A 20,078-nucleotide genomic window follows, 5' to 3' on the forward strand; every position below is an offset into this window, starting at 1 on the left:
AATTTAATTCTTAAGTCGGGAAATTAAATGAGTTGCAAATGATTTTTAAAGCTTCTGGTTTTAAATAAAAAGTCCAATTCGTTTTACTAAACGAGCCCAATCAAAAGAGTTTAATTTAAATCCTAAGCTAGCCAAAATCATTTATTTCCTAAGCCCAACTCAAATCTCCTAAGCCTAGCCCATCAAGGGATTAGGGAGCCTATAAATAGACTCCCCCATCATTAAATGAGCCCCTAAAATTCATAAACCCTCTTTTCTCTCTTTCTTGCCCAACACTCCTCTTTCTCTCTCTCCCTTTGTTCGTCCGGCTCACTCGGCCCGCAAGCACGAGCCTCATGCCGTGCGTCGCTGCTGCTCGTGCCTCTCGCGCGGCACAGCTCTCGTCCCCCTCTTGCTCGCTGCTGCTCGTGCATCTCGCACGGCACAGCTCCCTCCCCTCGCTTCCTCTGTTGCTGCGTCGAGTGTTGTTGTTGTCGTGTGGTGTGCTGCTGCTTCCCTCGCACACCCACACCCTCGCTCTCTCTCTCGTCTCTCTTGCGCGCCCTCGCGCCAGCCCCCGCGCGCGCTGCCCTCTTGCTCGTCGCCCCTTGCTGCGCGCGCGCACACACGGACGTGTGTGTGTGTGTTGTTCGTGTTCGTTTTCCAATCTCTTTTCTCCCAATCACATTAATTCGTGGTTGTTCCGTGCTATAGGCCGGATTGGTATAATTCTCTTCTTCCTTACCTATTCTATTTAAATTCCGTATTTTAAATTATTATATTAATATTGTTTTGAGTAATTAAAATGCTGGGAACCGGTTATGAATACCGTGGTTTGAGGATTTGCGTGTTGTGATTCATTAGGCTTGTTTTAATTATTAAAGGATAAATTTTCAGATTTGTTTATTGAATAAAGCATTGATTTTTATGATGATAAACTAGTGTTATTGGGATTTTCAAGTTAGGGTTTTAACCTAGACCTAATGAGTCAATTGATTAGCATAATTAGGTGATGATTTTAATTATGATAATCAATTATATTTTCAGATTTGAATAAATGTTTAAAGTGTCGATTTTTATTGATTTTAAAGGCGGAAAAAGTATGTTTTCGTACTAGGGATTGATTTTGCAAATTAAGACGTTTTTATTATTGAAAAACGATTGAATTCTAAAGTCTAAAGGAGGTTTTAAATTTTATAAAGTTGCTGGAAATTTAATGAACATGGAAATAATTTAAGTTTCATTATTATGATGATAGGAGGTGATTTCTAGTTGAGTGCTCGTTATTGCAAAGTGGCCCCTACGCTTAGGTATTCAAGGTACGTACAAGTCTAGGGCGACCACACCTTTTGTCAATGACATTACATGATTGTTGATGATGTGAATTACATTATGTGAAATCATGTCTATTTTAGTGAACGAGCATGGGATTTGTGATGTTGGATTTATTGGATCAATTGTTGAACAAGCATGTTGGAATTATTATGAGTATGGATGTCATTGTCAATCATGTTGTCCAATATTTATGCATGTATGGTTTATTTCACATGCAAGGGATGGATTATTTATTTGTATGCTATTGTACGGGATGTCTAGCATACTTTGAGCCAATTATTCGTACTTCGTTGTACTATTTATTTTACCACATGTGAAGGGTTAACTCACGTAAGCCACCGCACATGTAGGGTTCAGTTGGGAATATTATGTATGAAATGAATTAGGATTTGTCGTGCAAGGGCACAACCCTCATGTTAATGTGCATGATGTGGAGTCTCACTTTGGTGAGGAGGAACATGGTAGTAATATCACAAGTGTCTTTCCTTGTTGATCACAAGTCCTAAAGCATTTAAAATAAGATTGTTTTGGTTGTTGTTTATTAATTGTATGTGTGCATGTTGGTGAGTCTTGAGTTCGCCTTTAATAATATATTAATAAACGTAAAGTGCAACCAGAACAAGCTTCAAAACTCTTGGAACGTATATACCTTGAGTATGAACAATGGGGGGAGTCTTGCCAGAAAGCTCGTACTCCTACTAATGATACAAGACGTTGTTTCATTTATATTATGCGCAGGAATTCCGTCGGTATGGCCCGACACTCGATATGGCCCGATTTTATTATTATATATTTGGTGTATGGTTGGCTCCCATCACCTTTTCCCTTTGTGGATTATTCTTTTGGCCCGTTCGAAGCTTATTCTAATTAAATTGTGAGTCAAGAGTCGAGTCAAGAGTCGAGTCTTGTATTCATGATTGGTTGTTAATTATTATATGGCTTTTGCATGTTGATTAGTACTTAGTGAGTGATGCATGTTTTAGTTTCATTCACTCTATGCTTGTAAGTACTCAGCTTTTGCTGACTACGTGCTTTGTGTGTTTTGGTCATGGCCTTTGCCTTAATGACCCTATGATGATCTATCATTTGCACTTGCATTGATGGGAAGTAGAATAAAATAGCAGGTTGGTTGATCGGAATCATGTGGCTTGGGATGATCGAGAGAGTTGCATGTTTTCGTATTTTGAACTATTTAACTTAACTTTAATTATGTTTGAAATGTTTGAATTATTTATACTTTGGGTTTTGGGCCATTATGGTTCCAAATTGTAGGAGGCCTCAATGTTTCATTAATTATGTTTTTTTAAAAATTAGTTGACATTTAATTCCGCTGCGTAATTCTGGTAATAGTCTTAACCGTTATCACGGTGGCGATAATATTTTAGTAATTCCTTTATTTTAAGTTGGAAAATGATTTTATAAAAGCAAGGAATTATTAGGGTGTTACAATTTGACCTAGCCTAAGGGAAAAATCAAACGATATGCCGCTTTATCCAAATTAATTGCCACATAGTCAATTAGCATAATTCAGGATACATACTATGTGATGCGTGCCTTCCCTAGCTGCTCCTGAACCAAACAAGAACAAGTACATGACTCCAAGTGTCGTCCCTCCTTAGATAGTTCACAGCACGTCCGAATCCGCCTTAGATTTAACCGACTAGAATATTATCTACGGTTTTATGTGCACTAGGGAAACTCACAATACTTGTGATAGGCAATTGTAATTATAATACCTGATGTATAAATTGTGATTATGAACCACGTATTTATAGGGTGGAAATAGGGACATAGAATTCTACTAGGAATTATTTAACTAATCCTATTAGGACTCTAGTTAATTAGTAGCATTATAATTTAGGATTAATTAAACACTAAGTGTTTCAGATTTATCCCAAAAGTCTAAACTTAGTAGAAATAGGAAAACTAATTTTTTAAGGCCCAAGTTACTTGGCGCCTAATTAATCGAACAAGCCTTGGTGCACAAGGAGCTCGCCACCAACGCAGCCTTGCAGGCCACGCTGGTACGCGCCCCTGGCTTGGCCCAAGCGAGTTCTCGTTGCACGCCTTGGCCCATTGCTTCACTGTTGCTTGTCGCTGGCCCATCGCACAAAGTGTCAGCACCATTGTTGGGCGCTTGGCCCAGCGCTGGCGCTGGGCCTTGTGCTCGGCGTTGGCACTGGGCTTGTGCCTGGCGCTGTGCGTGTGGGTTTTGCTCGTCGAGCGATGGGTTGACTTGCTTGTCGGCTTGTTGCTTGTCGTGCTTCTAATTCGTTTTAAGATTCCGGAATTTATTTCCGATTCGAACAATATATATGTTTCCGTTAATATTTCCGATTCCGGCAAAGGGTACCAGATGGATTTTCCGGAGGTGTTTAAAGGGTGCCTGAAATTTCTTCCGGAGGTGTTTAGGGGGAACTGAGAAGTTCTACCGTAGGTAATTAAAAGGCACCGGTATAATTTTCCGGAGGTCGATAGTAATTACTGGAAATGGCTAACTACCAGTTGTTTCTGAAAGGTTTCGAAACAAAATTCTAGTTTCGGTATAGTTTTAAACAAAGAACTTCAATGATTGTTAAGTTAATGATGTTTAGTACAAGAACGTGAACTAAAGTAACTCAAAAATGCTAAGATTCAAGTCATCAAATACAAAGATTCAAGTCATGAAATAGTTAATGGATGAAAATAGGATGAGTTTTTGTTTATTCAAAACAATAGGATGAGTTAAAACAAGGGGCAATTTGAAAGTATGAAATTTAAATATATTTAAGTTATCCCCCATTTAGGTAAAATCGTATCTGAATTTAGAACCACCCTTTAATAAAAGTTTGAACACAGAAGGAGGAGCCTTTCCGAGTTAATCTCACTGATTGGGAAATTTTTCCAATCAAATGACATTTTCGTAAATAATTGTTGCTTTTATTATGAAAATGCCATTAAATGTGGGTTAAAGTACAATGACATATCATCAAATATGGGCCACATGTACGGTCATTATTGTATTTTCATAATACATCAACAACTACTTCCTCCGTTCCGGAAATATCGCACAATGGTTGACTTTTACTCCTCTAACCATTACTTTGACTCTTAATGTCTCAAATCGTGTGCAAGTACAAATTATAAAAAAAATATTATTTAGAAAATATATATCGATACGAATCTAACATGACCCCACATGATTAAAATTTCATTACGTACAAATCACAAAATAAAGTCAAAGTCGTAGTGTGAATAGTGTAAAAAACAAATGGTGCGATATTTCCGGAACAGAGAAAGTATATAATATACAGTCAACAGCTCACAATACACAATAAGCTTATACTAATAAACAGTCCACAACTATAAATATACAGTCAATCACTTACCAATAAACAATATTGCATTTTAGTAATTCATCAATTCTCATAGAATATACAGTGAACGATAAGTGGTATACAATCAAACTGAATAATATGCAGTTAATAACTACAAATATACAGTCAACACCTAACATTATACCAACTACAGTTTTTAAGCAAAATATTTACGAAAATACCATTTGATTGGAAATTTTTTCCCATCATTTACATTAACTACGAATTTCTCCAAAAGGAGAGCCAAAACAAAAAAAGTTTGTACACAGAAGGAGAGCCAAAAAAAAAAAAAAATGGAGAGCTTCCTCTCAAACAACCAAGAAACACCACAAAAATGGTCCCAAATATCATGGGAATTCCTCTCAAAAGTGCGCCAAAACTCTCCATTAATCCACTGCATAACAAATTACGTATCCATGGATTTAGCAGCAAATACCCTCTTAGCCGCCGGAGCTTCTCCTGCTATGCTCCATTCATCCGATGAAATCCCCGATTTCACTCCACAAGTTGACGCCCTCTACATCAACGTCGGCACACTCACTGCCGCCGTTTTACCGGCAATGAAGTCAGCCGCCGAAATCGCCGTAAAGCATGGTAAATCGTGGGTGTTCGACCCTGTCGCCGCCGGTTGTTCCAGTTTTCGATTAAGGGCTTGTTTGGACTTGCTTTCGTTGAAGCCCACTGTTGTCAGGGGTAATGGGTCTGAGATTATTGCTCTTTCTCGTGCTTCTATGGGTGACACTAAGGTAGTAGAATTTAATTTCATTTTTGCTACTTTTTGTGTTTTATTAGTTTGTTTATTTAGATCATTGTTATTTAATTCTCTAATCCCCGGAAAACAGGGAATCGATAAAGGGGAATTAATACATTAAAGTGGCACATTTTGACCTGATTTTCAAAACTAGGTAGCGAATTGCGTTCCGTACGTTTTTATATACTCCCTCCGTCCCATAATTATCTTCCTGTTTGACCAAAAATACGGATTTTAAGAAAACTAAAATATAGTACAAGAAAAAGTGGAATAAAGTACAAATGATGATTGAGTTGTATGGAAAAGTGGAATAAAGTACATGTGAAAGAGAATATAGTACATGGAAAAAGTGGAATATAGTACATGGGTGGGGTTTTCAATTCAATTTTAATTAATATAGTACATGAGAAAGTGGGGACCTTAGTAGCCAAAATTAAAAACAGGAAGATAATTTTGGGACGCTCGTTTAGGAAAGCAGGAAGATAATTTTGGGATGGAGGGAGTATTAATTTTGTGCTGATTGTTATGTATTTTTGTTGTTAGATTTTGTTAGTTTGATTTCATGGCATTGAAATTTCAGGCTTGTATAGCAAATGATATTAGCCTTATACTATGAATAAGCAAGCCTTTACTATGAAATGCTGAAATCTCATACCGAAATCTGATATTAGCCTGATACTATGGAACGTTCTGCAATAGTAGGCCACTTTCTAAATATAGTATGTCTAACTGTTAACTTGCCTTTTATTTTATCCTTGATGATACACTTACCTAAATCTCTAATGGAATACATCCTGTGTTGTATAAGTGTATTAGAGAAAATACTTGTGGAATTCCAGTTCAGTTCCCGTCAATCAAATGTGGTCTTTTACATAGGTACATAGGGATTAGGAAGTACCAAATTCAAATGTGAGCTCATAATCTTCTGCTCGTTGAGCCATGACAACGTGTTTATATGACTCTTTATTAGTTAGTGGAAACTGATTTGAGTTTGGAATTAATGTAGAAGATAGGAGGAATCTTTGTTTGGAGAAGGGATGTACACACTTGTTATTTTTGTCTAATCCATTACCCAAATAGCACCACTATTTGTAAGAACCAAATGTATATTTCGCTTTCTGCATGTTGGATTATGGAGTCTTTCCATTAAGGCTGATTTGATGTTATGGCTTTACTTCTTTGGCGGTAGTGCTCTTGGAGAAGATGGCATGATATTATCCTTGATGCTTCTGAAGCTTAAATCTTGTTCATTACTGTTTGTTTTGCTTCAATACCTCTCTTATTTTGTGAGGTCCTGCTTTGGATGTAAATCTCAGTTTTTCTCCTATTTAATGTATATCGTAAGATTGTGTTAGTCTCCTGTGAAAAAAAAAGAAAAAAGATTGTGTTAGTCTGATTTCATGTCTTTCACATTGCATGTTGGTTTGTGTACAGTTAATAGATTGAAATCCATTATTAAGAGTTACTTTTAATTGAACATAAATATAATCTTGTAAATAACGACAAGAATTAATGTAGCCAATTACCCATTACTATAATTAATAATAAGCAGATTTTGAACACCAAAAGGCCTATTTGCGGAAAATGGTACATTCTGGGTAATAGATCACATTTCTTTTTTGGAACATCCTGAAAAAAGTGGCCACTTTATAAATTTAGTCGGTCAAAGTCGTCAAACCTTTAACTTTTACAAAGTACGTATGATGATCAATGATGCATTCAAAGGATACCCGTGCCATCTTAGGATGTTAAAACTTAATTAGGGAAGGATACTTCAAATCCTGTCAATCAAAACGTGGTCTATTACTTAGGGATGGAGGGGAATAGTAGTACTAGTAGCACATTTATGAGATGGAGGTGAGTAGTAGTACTGGTAGCATTCAAAGGATAACCTTGCCAGCTTAGGGGAGTGGTAGTACTAGTAGCACATTAGAGAATCTTCTGCTTATTGAGCATGTGAATATGTTATGCGCTATTCATTTGCATTTAACTCTTTATTGGTGGTGGAACACTGCTACTTTATTTGAGAATGTCTTTAATGTAACTATGTAAGAGTTAGGAATTAGGATGAATCTTTCTTTGGTGAAGAGATGCACATACTTGTCGTATTTCTCTACATTATTACTTAGATAACACTCATTTTTGTAATAATCAAATGAATATCTTCCTTACGCTCTTTGGATTATGGTCTATTTGGCGAACTCTTCAAAATTTTCAGCTCCTAATTTTTATCTTGTAAAATTTCATTTAGGCTCCGTTTGGGCCAGCGGAAAACGTTTTTAGTGAAAAATGATTTTCTGTGTAAAATATTCCAAGGAAAAACACCGTTCCAAATTAGTTTTCCTTTGTTTGGTTCCTTAGAAGAAAATTTGTAGGGGAAAGGGAAATGGGAATAGATGGTTCATGGTTGAGGATTGATGGGAAGAGAGAAGAGTGAGGTAATGAAAAGAAATGGACAAGTGGTTGTTGAGTGATAAGGTCGCAACTTGCGACAAATAATTTGTGTCGCGCATATGACGTGTTAGGTGACATGTCACATCTAAATTGGAAACTAGATATTTTCTAACATAATTACAATATTGTTAGAATCAAAGAAAAAGGTAGGAAACCTTTAATATCCAAATTTGCAAAACATGTCATTATAAATTTTTTGAAAAATATATATTTTGTAGGGACTTGAATAGCTAAAATAACATGTTCACATACATGGGAAAATCTATGATAAAACAAGCTCGCTGCACGAATTAGTTTCTAACAAGATTATGGAGAGACAATCAAGTGGGGTTTTGAAATTTAAATAAAAGCGCACAATTCAAATCTCATCATTTCTCTAGAAATTCTGACTTTTGCGCCTCGCTTAGTCTTTGATAGGGTTGTGAATTAATTTTTAAAGGTAGATACGAACCCAAATTTAATAATTTTTTTTGATATGATAAGACTTGAACTCAGTTAGAGTAATTAATTTGTTATAGCCACATCTACAATGATGCAAGGAAGTAGAAAAATGAGCAGAGGGAATTATTTTAACATCCAAAAACTAACCTATAATGACGTACCAAAGCTTTATTATCTTAAAATTAGCTTTCATTACTCAACTAAATTTCCCATTTTAATGGGTCTCGTTCTTTCTAGCGGGGGAAGAGAGAGAGAATCTTTCACCACAAGCTAAACTCGGATCGCAATGGAACCTTTTTCTTATTTCAATAATAAGACATTGAGTAGTAGTAGCTTTTGATGCATTCCCTCAACATCTTTCTTCATTATCTATATGATTAAGACATGCAAGTCTTACTATGTTTTAATTAAGAGAGGGATGTAGTCGCTTAAGTGAAGCTTTCAAAATGAATAAAGATCCTCATCACTACCCGTGGTCCAACCCGCATGTCTAGAGATTTCCCCACAAGGCAAAGGATCGCCCACATGGGATGCGTACCGTTGTTATGATTGGCCGTTCGAAGTCTTATCCGGTACAACTAATAAGAACCACAATGCAACGAGAATCTCACTCTATCATAAACAAAAAGCTGACCTCACGTCCCCTCTGCATAAAGGAAAGGAAAAGTTTATCCGCTCATAATGATTATAGTGTTTTTTCGGGTTGGAGGTCAAATAGTAGCCATGTCAAGTCCTCTCCCTCTTACATAGGGAAGAATACTTAACATTATCCATGGAAGAAAGCTTTGAGGAATGAAATGTTTTCATGGATAAGAAGGATAGAGAGCCTCCGCCTGCGTTTTCAGATGAGTAAGTGAGCGCTTTTCCTGCTATGAATGAATTTCTTTTCAAGCTTGCTCTTCGGCTTATCGCTTTATGACAATTCTAGCGTAATCACTAAATCCATTCTTCTTTCATTCCTATGAAAAGAGAAATAGACCTTTCTTTTCATCATTCATATTTGTCATTCAATCGCAGTGCACTCTCCACAAAAACGTTAATTCCCGACCTTCCCCAATTATCATTACCTTGAACACCCTCACCTCCCATCACACAAGCAGAGCAAACTTTTGAAGGTAATTAATATATATTTTTCAACATAAAAGTATATTATTAGATTGTAATTTCTCTTTTTTAATTTTTAACTTACAAGATAAATGAAAAATTATATTTACTATAAATTTAATAAAAATTCGTTTCCTTTTTTTGTATTGACTGCCTTATTTAAATATTTTCATAGTAGAAATAGGCGTCGATGGTAAATAATTTGATGAGTCACGACCTATTTGCTAACGTTGTGGCACCATTAAAAGAGTGACACATAGGATTGTGACACATTTTAATTGTCGTAACTTGCGATCTTTATTTATCATAACTTCCTTCCAAATGGAAAATGTTTTCCACCTTGAGAGAGTTATTGGAAAATAGTTTTGCACCCTTTGCCAAACCAAACAATGTAAAATGATTAAAAAGGGGAAAATGGTTTTCACAACCCAAACCCTCCCTTAATTTTAGTTTTCGTTGTCATACAATGTTGGTTTACTTTGGACTTATTATTAACAGTGTGTTTAAATCTTATTTTCTTATACGAATGCATGTTTTCTGCTTAGATTGTTTTCCAGGAGTGCATATTTTGAAATAACTTATTAAGGTTTTCAACATTTTATAGGGTGCAGATAGCTTGCATGAATCAAGGGATGCTTTAGAAGCTGCAAAATCATTGGCTCAAGCAACTGGTGCTATTGTTGCTGTTACTGGAGCTGTGGATATTATCACAGATGGGATACAAGTCATTGGTGCACGCAACGGAGTGCAAATGATGCAAAAGATAACAGCAACGGGGTGTTCTGTCACTGCTTTAATTGCCGCCTTTGTTGCTGTTGACCCTACTCATGCCTTTGAAGCTACGGTTGCAGCATTATCTGTATTTGGCATTGCCGGTGAGTTGGGTATGCAGGATGCAAAAGGTCCAGCTTCATTGCGTGTTAACTTGATTGATTCGTTATATGCACTTGATCAAGTGAGTATACTTCAACATGCTAAAATATCCCCGTTATCTTGATGCATAAAGGTATTTATAGTTGGTATTCATTTGGATTATTAGTAAAAAAAATAAGTTTGGAGGTTTTCTATAGGTAACGACCCTTAAGTGACATATGCTTGGTATTGTTGCAAAGAGTACAAATTTTGGATGGTTTTGATTGATTCTTTTAGTTAGAGTCGCTATGGTTATGTGAATAAACCTCAACCCCAGGGTGATTTTCGAATAGGTTTCCTATTTTTTTTAACACTAAAATCATGTTGTAGTGATGTTCAGCGTATTATATTTTATCTTACCGTGTATGTTAGTATTCTGATTGTACAGTAAGTTGATGCTTAACTGTGATCATATTGGCATTTGTTTGTCAAAAAAAATGATGGCAATATCAACGCAATCTGGCTATGCATTATATTTCCATAGTTTTACTCAATATATCCCCCCCCCTCCTCCCCCTTAATTGGAGTTTTTTAAGAACAAGTCTCAGAGATAAGAAAAGTGGTAAAGAAACTGAAGCTTATGGTGATAGCGAAGATAATGATCTTGTTTATGTTGTGACATTTGATCCTCCTTTCTCATGTGTGCTACTAGTGTGATCCCTGTCTTTTAAAGTCGTTGGAAGCTTAATCGGCCGTCTTATTTAGAAAATTGATCCGGAAGCTTATAGAGGATCCATTCAGATTCAGTTAAGATTTTACTTATCATTTGGTATTATATTTTGATAAATTGATCATGGAAGGTTCATGACTTTGAACTATTTTATGTTTCATTGGCCGATCAGCATGTGTTATTATTCATGAAACGTTAGTGGTTCCTTTAGTATTGTTTTTCCCTTGACAGTTGATTTATCTCAGATTACCAGTATTACAGATAGAAGCCCGATAAATTTATCAGATTCTAGCCTTTTCAAAGTGTTATTCTTCGCCTTCTACAGGACTTCCAGCAGTTATTAACTTATTACCCTTTCTGTATTTTGGACTTTTCTTTCTTTAAGAATATGTGGCTGTAGAACACTAGAATATGTACCTTTGGAACTCTCTTGAACCCTGTCAACAGAAAAAATTTAGGGTGGTGGTGATAGTAGTTGTGTTTTTTGCTATTGACAATTTGACATGGTGGTCAAAATAAAAAAATTCAAACATGTGGAATAGATGTATTATATTACATTAGTAGAATGAATTACACACTTTCTTTGACTCTCATTCTTACCATAAAGAGGGGAAAACTAGAGATCAGAACACATACATAAACCAAAGCATAAATAGATGACCGATGACTTTCAGAATATCCTTTCTTTCTTTTAGTACTTAAGATGGATGAGAAGCCTGAGCAATGCCTCTGCGCCATCAGTAACATGCTGTCCAGATGGTATCAATGGGCGAAGCTCAGCGAACCCACAAGCGTTCTTGAACTTCCCTGTGCCACCTGTCACTGATAACCTAGAATAAGGACTTCCAATCCTGTAAATACCATAGAAATTGATGCTGTCCCCATATTCTCCTCCCTCTAGCATAGCAGTGAATGCCATCATCTGTGTGTTTCCTACAGCAGAACTCGCAACATAAACACCCTGAGCCGTTCCAACTGTCTGTGAACCCAAGTCTGGAGAAGTTGTCAGAATATCTTCAATAACTGTAATAGTCCCGAATCCAAGGCCTAAACCGTCAGGTAAAAGTTGTGCTGTGTTGATGTTCTTCTGGTTGTTGTTGTTGTTATTATTATTGTTGTTAGATCCAGCAAAGGCAGTACCGGCCAACCCCGTTCCTAATGGGACGCCATTCATGTTCATGCCAGGCAAGGACCCGTCACTGTTAGGAATGGCCACCCCATTTTTGGGAGTAAAAAACCCAAGTGGCCTAGCAAAAGGAACCTGCCCACTGTAGATATTCCCAAGAAGCCCCGTGATTGGCCGGGCAGTGGGGTTACTCCCTCCTAGAATGTCGTGCATGTATAACTCAATCACAGGAGCTTCAGGTGAAGCAACAGCTTTTGCTGTGTGCACAGCTGCTACTGCTAGTAGCAGCATTGAGACAAACAACGACATGGATGATTTCCTCAACATGTTTTCCGGACAAGTATGTAGTTGGGCGAGGGGATCTATGAACGCTGGATCGGATGTTCTCTGTAATGTATGCTTTGAAGGGTTTTGTTTGAGTGAGATGGATACAGAAAGTTGAGATTTATATACAAGAGGGTTTATAAGATTATGATGGAGTTGGTAAATTGGTAGTGTAGTTGTTAAACTTGTATCACAAAAGAATTATCAGATACTATGATAATTAGATGGACTTCGCTGCTGCGGAATATACAGCGCATTTTAGCTCGTACAATCAGAAGAGTTATTTTGTAAAGAAATGTTGAGGGCCTAAAAATGTCTAGTACAACAAAACCACTCATCTGTATTTTTATTCATAAGAACTACTCAAATTTGGAATGAGAGGGAAACGGGTGTTGTTGCCAGTGAACAAAACAAATCTAAAATACGGAGTAGTAATCAACCCCAACAAAAAGAAATAAAAAAGCACAGAAAGATTGTAACCTAAAACACTGACGATTGGCAAAAGTCAAACTACGGTTGTGCATAGGCGAAAAAACATTTACTTTAATTGATAGAAAATCTAAGAGCATGTACATGGTAATGTACGAATGGTGCAGGGGCGTGCACATAAATCATGGTGCATCTGCACTAAAACGCAAAAACTTTAAAACAAGACGCAAAAAACAAAAATAATGCAAAGAAACGAAAAATGACGTAATAAACTAAATAGAAAGAACATATTAGAGTAAACGAAAAGAACGTTAACTAAAACCTGAAAAGAACAATAATATTAAAAAAGTCAAAGAAAATGTACAAAAATGAAAAGAAATATTCTCTCTCCTGATAAATTATACAAAGAACAACTATTTTTCAAAAGGAACATCATGTGAAAAATGCAACAGAAAAACAACAACAAAAAAAAAATCAAATATCGATAAAATTATTAAAAAAATTAAAAAAACGATAAAAAAGTAAAAAAGACCACAAATTAATTATATATAAAACAACAACAACAATTTTTTTTATAAAACACAAAGAAAAAAGAAAAAAACTCAAACTCAAAAAAAAAAAAAGACAACAAATAAAGGAAAAAAGAATAAAACACCTGAAAAAGAACACCATTTTCTTTTGCCTTATCAAACAAAAAACATAATGAAAGAGACGAAAAGAACAACAAATCTGTGTTCTTTTATAAGCTGTATTTGTTATTTTCAAAGCATTTAGTGCTCTAATTATATAAAAAGTTAATAATTTAAAAAGAACAAAAAAACTAATATAAAAAAGAACAAAACACGGTTTTGATGGACTTAAAAGCAGATCTATGTTCTTTTAAAAATATTTTTATTTTCCCACGCATAAAGTCTTCTATTAAGAAAAGAAGATGAAACGACGTTGATTTAATTTGTTGGACTTAAAACCAGATCTATGTTGTTTCTAAAACTGTATTCTAATTAAAAGAAAGAAGATTTAATTGTGTTAATGATGTTAGACTTAAAACCAGATCTATGTTGTTTTAGAAAGTGCAATTTGTTCTTTAAATTAAAATTGTGTTCTAATTTATTTATTTTAAAGATAAACTCATTAATGGTTTTGGACTTAAAACAAGATCTATGTTCTTTTTAAAACTGTTATTTGTTCTTCTTTTTAAAAGTACGGTAATTGTGTAAAGAGTTAAAATGAGATCTATTTTCTTCTTAAACGTTGTGTTTGTTCTTTTAGCATAATTTATTCTTTTTATTAAAAAAGTGTTATAATTTAATTAAAAAAAACTTTAATTATGTTAGACTTAAAACGAAATTAATGTTCTTTTAAAACGTTTATTTGTTCTTTTAAACTTAATTATGTTAATAATTCAGTTACGAATAGATTTATTATAAGCATTATTATTATTATTATTATTGTTATTATTATTATTATTATTATTATTATTATTATTGTTGTTGTGGGAGTTTTTTCAATGGTTGATGACGAGGAGGTATCCGGTTTCACGTAGAGTCGAGTTCAGTCCACGTCGGGCGGCTTTCCTGCAAAACAAGAATATTCACGTAGGAATATTCCCTCCCATGCTTAAGTAAGGTTAGGGTTTTAAGGAAGAAGTTCTTAGTAAAAAGAAAGCATTAACTATATGAACTTGAAGGGTGTTTCTCTGTCTAGGGACTTGTGTCAATTCCTTGTCAATTCCTTGGGAATTGAGTGTATTTATAGTCTCCCCCTTTTGGGGGAAAACCCTAGGAAGGTTTCACATGATTGGCTAGTTTACCATAATATGACAAGTGTCACTATCATAATATTCTTCTATGTTGGGCCATGGGCCTTTAAGAGGTTTGTACTCTTATTTCAGCCATACATCATCAAATGCTTACTCCTAAGTGGCTGCCAAATAAGCATTTTGCTTGCTGAAATGTGCCACATGTCACCCTGTGATTGGGCCACGCAGGCTGGGTATTTTTACCCACATCATTTGCCCCTCAAGAAGGGTAATAGAGTAAAACAGCTTGTATAGTGCCCATTCTTGACCAGTGATTTCTCAATCAGGTTTTTGGGACCGAAGAGAGAGCGCCAAGTGGCGACTATTCCAATTCTATCCTCCTATATATGTGGAGGAGGGGTAAAAAAATTTATTTTTACTTTCCAAAAATCAACCTCATTGCTTTCTAGAGAGAGAATTTACAGAGAGATTTCGACGAATTCTTTGACTCGGCCGATTTCTTAGGACGAGAAAGGATTGTGCGACCCCTCCGTCTCCTTTCTGTGCCGCCTGATTTTGACGCCATTATCTCCGACATTTTTTAAGGTAATTGCCTAACCATCTCGTCTCTAATCTTATTTACGTCTCTTAGTAATTTTTTCATTACTTTTGTCATTCGTCAATTTTTGCACCGTCCGTTATTTTGGGCGGTGTTTAAGGTTCTTGAGCCGTTAAGGTTAGAACTTCTGGATATGGTGATCTGATCTGCGCCTCACCAATATCCCTCATTTCTTAAGCCCGTCGTTAATTTCGGCCTACCTTTGCGTCTTATGCAGGACACGATGTCGAGGACGAAAAAGACGGCAAACATTGCTGACTTGTGGCTAAGGGGTCAGCAGATGGACCCTTCTTTCTCAGGGGGGAGATCCATCAGAGTGCCGACGGGGGAAATAAGCCGGACTCCGCCAGGCGAGGCTAAAAGCTCTCGTCAAGGAGTTACATACTTTGATGAGTTTTGGATGGAGGAGATGGAAGATGCTGGTCCATCGAGACAACCCGCCGACTCGTTCGAGGAGTCGGAGCAAGATGAGAGCAACGGCGAGGTTGTGGGTGAAGATGCCGAAGAGGAGGCAGTTGGAGTGACTCAAGTTGTTGCTGGAGGTGTACAGGGGGAGAATGCTCAAATTTCTGCGGATCAGATTGGGGCTGATCCGAAGTGGTTAAAATGGTTGGAGAAACATGGGGAGAATTATGCCGCTGGCATGAATACCGGCCCTGGTTATGAGATGAGGTTTCTTGAAAGCGAGGCGTCCACTATTTTTGACGTGGGCCCAGGTTAGTCAAGTGTATGCTGGAGCTTTCAAGAGTGGTTTACGATTTTCAGTCCACCCTTTTGTGGAGGAAGTGTTGGATGGGTTCGGCATTGGTCTTTGCCAATTGTCCCCCAATTCGTGGACGAACGTACTTGGATACGTTGTTAAGTGTGAGTTGTTGGGCCTAAGGCCGTCTTTTAATGCTTTTCTAAGTTTGGTGCGTTTTCAGAAGGTAAAGGGAGCCGAAGGTTGGTTCCAATTGGCTAACAAGGGTGAGTATGCTACTACCTTTGACAAGCCGTCAAAACATCATTTTTGGAGAATGAGATGGGTGGTGATGTGGACCGCGGACGAGGAGGCGGAGCTGAAGTTTTGCCGTTGGCAGTTGGAGCCCCGCTTTGCTGGGGGAAATGAGGAGTTGCCGGCCCTGACGGCACAAGAGTGGGATCAGATTGTTGTCCACTTCGAGGCTGAGTCTGTGACGGTGCAGACTAAGAACTTGCACATCCCTAAATCCTGGCTCCCGTCATGTTCTCAGTTTAAAGATCCAGTGTTTCTGGCAGCGGCTGGTCTAGATCATGGGTTAGACCAAGATATCGAGGCATTACTGCTTATTTGTGTTAGCTATTATTTACTAACTGACAAAGGTATAAATTTTTTTTTGCAGTCGTTGCCATGTCTAAGCTCCCGGCCCAGGAAAAAGGAGGAATTAGCACCAAAGAGTGGTTGACTCAAATGGTCGACCAGAAGCTGAAGGGGATCGTTGGAGGTGCCCCGGAAAAAGTAAGTTGTTTATTTTTTATTAGCTTTGGTATATGGCTCGGCATTTTCCTTTATGTTACCTGTGCTGTTATTGTAGAAGGGCGAGAAGAGTCAGGCCAGCCCCAAGCGCAAGGCCGAGGACAAGCACGCTTCTACTGCGGGGAAACGTCCCAAGGTTAAGGCGGGAATCAGGCGTCCTAAGAAGGAGGACGTAGCTGAGAGGTCGGCTGATTCCCCTGTCGAGGTCGTTCCCATGGCCGTGACTCCTCTGCGGCAGCATCCTCTTCCAGAGGGTTCGGTCAAGAAGGGGGACGCCAGAGGAGGAACCGGGCCCAGCAAGAGGGCTCCTTCGCCTACGCCGGTTGAGATCCTCGATGGTGAGGACGAGCAGCCAATAGCTCGGGCGGCCCAGACTCTGGAGGCGCCTCGTCACCGGGTGAGCGATGATCCAGGTAGGTGTTGGATTCTCGAGTTTAGTTGTTTCTTAATTAAGTACTCTTGTAAACTCCCGTCTCTTTTTTGTGCAACTTCTGGCAGGCAGGCGGCACTGGACGAGGAAATTCGCAACATTCCTCCGTTACGGCAGTTTGGGGCCATGCAGGGGGTTCTCCTGGATGTATGCGTCCAACTTTTGTTGTCGTTTCGTCTTTGTACTTTGCGGTTATTATCCTCTCTAACTTATATTGTTCTCGCAGCTGTTTATTAAAGCCGAGGGCTTCAAGCGCTGGCGAGCTGACGTCACCAGTCAGCTTCAGCGGCAGGTTCATCGGGCCACCAATGTCGGCGACTATGCCATGGTGACGGTGGAGAAGGTTCGGCTGGAAATGCAGGAGACCATTGAGGCTCAGAGCAAAGAGCTTTCCGTCCTGAGGAGTGACAAGAAGCAGTGCTTGATTAAAATAAATGAACAAGTACTTACTATTGAAACCCTCAATGCCGAAGCCCTTTCTGCCCAGTCGTTCCTCCAAGAAGCTGAAGCCAAGGTGAAGGAAGCCGTGGGCCTACGGCAACAGGTGGCTAGCCTTGAGGAGATGGTCTCGGCTTCTCAAGCTGAGATTTCTCAAGTCAGGGCTGAGGCTAAGCTGGTCGCGGACGAGACGAGGGAGAGAACTCGCCGAGCATGAGACGCCTACATGGAGGACTTCTCTTTTGCCTAGTTTGAGCGGCAGATTGAGAAGCAAGGTGCCATCATTGCCGCCGAGCGACAAGGTATTCCTCCTCCCGTGTTTGAGGATTCTGACGCCGAAAGTGAGGAGGTGAACTCACCGGCCCAGGAGGAGGGAACTTCTACTCAACCAGCCCAAAAGCCTGCTGCCGACGGTCCAGATGGTGTGGACGCGTCGACCTCTGCCAACTCTGCCGCTGCTCAACCTGCTAGACCCTAACTCCATTTCTCCTCATCAAAACAAGTTTATATGGCGCCGCGAGCGTCTATAATGAATAATTTTTATTCCTGTTTGACACCTAGGGCGTTTGTTTGGATAATTTTTCATTTTTGTTTGGATTTGGCGCTGTTTTGTGCGCAAACAGGTGGTGATTCGTCACCTTTTTTATGTTTTACGTTTTTATATTGGGACTTTTAAACGCCTTCTCTGTTATGTGTATGTTTTGTGTGTTATTGGACGTCTAGCTTTGTGCCCCAGAGCAGGTGTTTGTAAGTCTCTGAACAGGACTCCCATGCCCAAGTTTATTTTAGTTGATTGATTGACGCAAGTCAATCAATCAGTATGATTGCTGCTGAACTTGGGGATGGGGATTGTTGAGTTGTTTTTTGTGTCGGCACGTTTTATATCACGACATATAGGTGTAATCCTATGTGCATTGGATAAATAAACGTCTTTTTGAGAAAACGACGGTTGTTTTGGGGGGTTTCCCCCGTCTTAAAATGGAAGCGGCATGTTTTATGCCGCGGCATATAGGTGTAATCCTATGTGCCTTGAAAAAATAAACGTTCGTTTTGAGAAAACGACGGTTGCTTTGGGGGTTTGCCCCCGTCTTAAAATGGAAGCGGCATGTTTTATGCCGCGTCATATAGGTGTAATCCCATGTGCCTTGAAAAACTAAACGTTCGTTTTGAGAAAACGACGGTTGTTTTGGGGGTTTGCCCCGTCTTAAAATGGAAGGACATGTTTTATGCCGCGGCATATAGGAGTAATCCTATGTGCCTTGGAAAATAAACGTTCGTTTTGAGAAAACGATGGTTGTTTTGGGGGTTGCCCCGTCTTAAAATGGAAGCGGCGTGTTTTATGTCGCGGCATATAGGAATAATCCTATGTGCCTTGGAAAAATAAACGTTCGTTTTGAGATAACGGTTTTGATAGGTGATTAGCCTATGCTTGTGCTAATCTGGGCCACTTCTTAGGCTTCAATCAATTAGGCTTGGAAATGTTTGCTAAGCTGGGCCACTTCTAAGGCCTTTATTTGATTAGGCTTTATGCATGCATATGTTAGATAAATTAGTAATCGACGTGCGAGTAATAAATAGTACCAAACGAGTAGTATTATTTATAGCATTGTAAGGCAAATTTAGCCGGTTACAAGAGAGTTTACTACCCTATCAGGACCGTCAAAGGTCATTTTCTAGGCAACAGATCCATCTATGAAAGACGAAGTCAAAATACATCTTAGAAAAAATATTTCTTGAGATTGTCTGCATTCCAGGTGCGCAGAATAGGTCGGCCTTGCATGTCTTGAATGCGATATATTCCGTCCCTGACTTCATCATAGATCTCATAAGGTCCTTCCCAGGTGGGCGTCAGCTTGCCCTGCTCGTTGGCTCGTCCCACAGACTCCATTTTTCGGAGAACAAAATCTCCTACCTTAAGCACTCTTTTAGAGACTTTCTTGTTGTACTCCCTCGCCATCCTTATCTTGTACAACTGTTGTCTTAGTGCCGCATTTCCTCTAACTTCGGGCAAAAAGCCCAAGGCCAACTTCATCATTTCCCAGTTGGCATTCTCGTCATATAGCATGACCCTCAGTGTAGGTTCACACATTTCTATAGGAAGTACGGCCTCGGCTCCATAGGCTAGCAAGAATGGGGTTTCGCCGGTGGAGTTCTTAGCCGTGGTGCGGATTGACCATAAGACATTTGGCAGCTCATCAGCCCAAAGACCCTTAGCTTCGTTCAGTTTCTCTTAATCCCCTTAGAGATTATCTTGTTGAACGCCTCGACCTGGCCATTGGCTTGGGGTCGTCCTACGAAAGCGAAGCAGCTGTGTATGCCGTGGTCTGCTAACCATTCCTTCATCTTAGGCGTCTCAAACTGAGGCCCATTATCAAAGTCGATATCTTGTGGAATTCCGAAGCGAGTCATAATATTTTTCCAAATAAACGCCCTTACATCACAAGTTCTTATATTCTTGAGTGCTTCTCCCTCTACCC

The 20,078-nt window shown here is 38.6% G+C and overlaps 3 protein-coding genes across 4 annotated transcripts; 2 read left to right on the top strand and 1 right to left on the bottom strand.

Moving 5' to 3' along the window:
* Window positions 1-4,874: 4,874 nt before the first annotated feature.
* On the top strand, window positions 4,875-10,807 carry LOC110798250 (hydroxyethylthiazole kinase). The gene is made up of 2 exons (XM_022003424.2): window positions 4,875-5,416; window positions 10,025-10,807. Exons 1-2 carry the CDS (start codon window positions 4,964-4,966, stop codon window positions 10,415-10,417), a joined length of 846 nt encoding a protein of 281 aa, XP_021859116.1. The 5' UTR covers window positions 4,875-4,963; the 3' UTR covers window positions 10,418-10,807.
* Window positions 10,808-11,534: 727 nt separating this feature from the next.
* Window positions 11,535-12,544, bottom strand: LOC110798251 (dirigent protein 18-like). Its single transcript, XM_022003425.2, has one exon. It carries the CDS (start codon window positions 12,453-12,455, stop codon window positions 11,694-11,696), a length of 762 nt encoding a protein of 253 aa, XP_021859117.1. The 5' UTR covers window positions 12,456-12,544; the 3' UTR covers window positions 11,535-11,693.
* A 2,703-nt stretch (window positions 12,545-15,247) lies between these two features.
* On the top strand, window positions 15,248-18,348 carry LOC130465872 (uncharacterized). Of its 2 annotated transcripts, XM_056834692.1 has the most exons (3): window positions 15,248-17,146; window positions 17,232-17,310; window positions 17,390-18,348. In XM_056834692.1, exons 2-3 carry the CDS (start codon window positions 17,290-17,292, stop codon window positions 17,816-17,818), a joined length of 450 nt encoding a protein of 149 aa, XP_056690670.1. In that variant the 5' UTR covers window positions 15,248-17,146; window positions 17,232-17,289; the 3' UTR covers window positions 17,819-18,348. The 2 variants fall into 2 exon arrangements, 1 of the variants encoding a protein (XP_056690670.1); XR_008925889.1 differs by having other exon boundaries at window positions 17,232-18,348.
* Window positions 18,349-20,078: the final 1,730 nt, after the last annotated feature.

The sequence above is a fragment of the Spinacia oleracea genome, chromosome 1, assembly GCF_020520425.1.
Source record: "Spinacia oleracea cultivar Varoflay chromosome 1, BTI_SOV_V1, whole genome shotgun sequence".
Taxonomy (NCBI): Eukaryota; Viridiplantae; Streptophyta; class Magnoliopsida; order Caryophyllales; family Amaranthaceae; genus Spinacia; species Spinacia oleracea.

Bases quoted from the DNA above. Each gene is read 5' to 3' on its own strand.
- LOC110798251 (XM_022003425.2), bottom strand. From the start codon at position 12,455: ATGTTGAGGAAATCATCCATGTCGTTGTTTGTCTCAATGCTGCTACTA.
- LOC110798250 (XM_022003424.2), top strand. From the start codon at position 4,964: ATGGAGAGCTTCCTCTCAAACAACCAAGAAACACCACAAAAATGGTCC. The intron at 5,417-10,024 runs GTAGTAGAATTT...AACATTTTATAG, and splicing joins CTTCTATGGGTGACACTAAG to GGTGCAGATAGCTTGCATGA.
- LOC130465872 (XM_056834692.1), top strand. From the start codon at position 17,290: ATGCAGGGGGTTCTCCTGGAT. The intron at 17,311-17,389 runs GTATGCGTCCAA...TTGTTCTCGCAG, and splicing joins TGCAGGGGGTTCTCCTGGAT to CTGTTTATTAAAGCCGAGGG.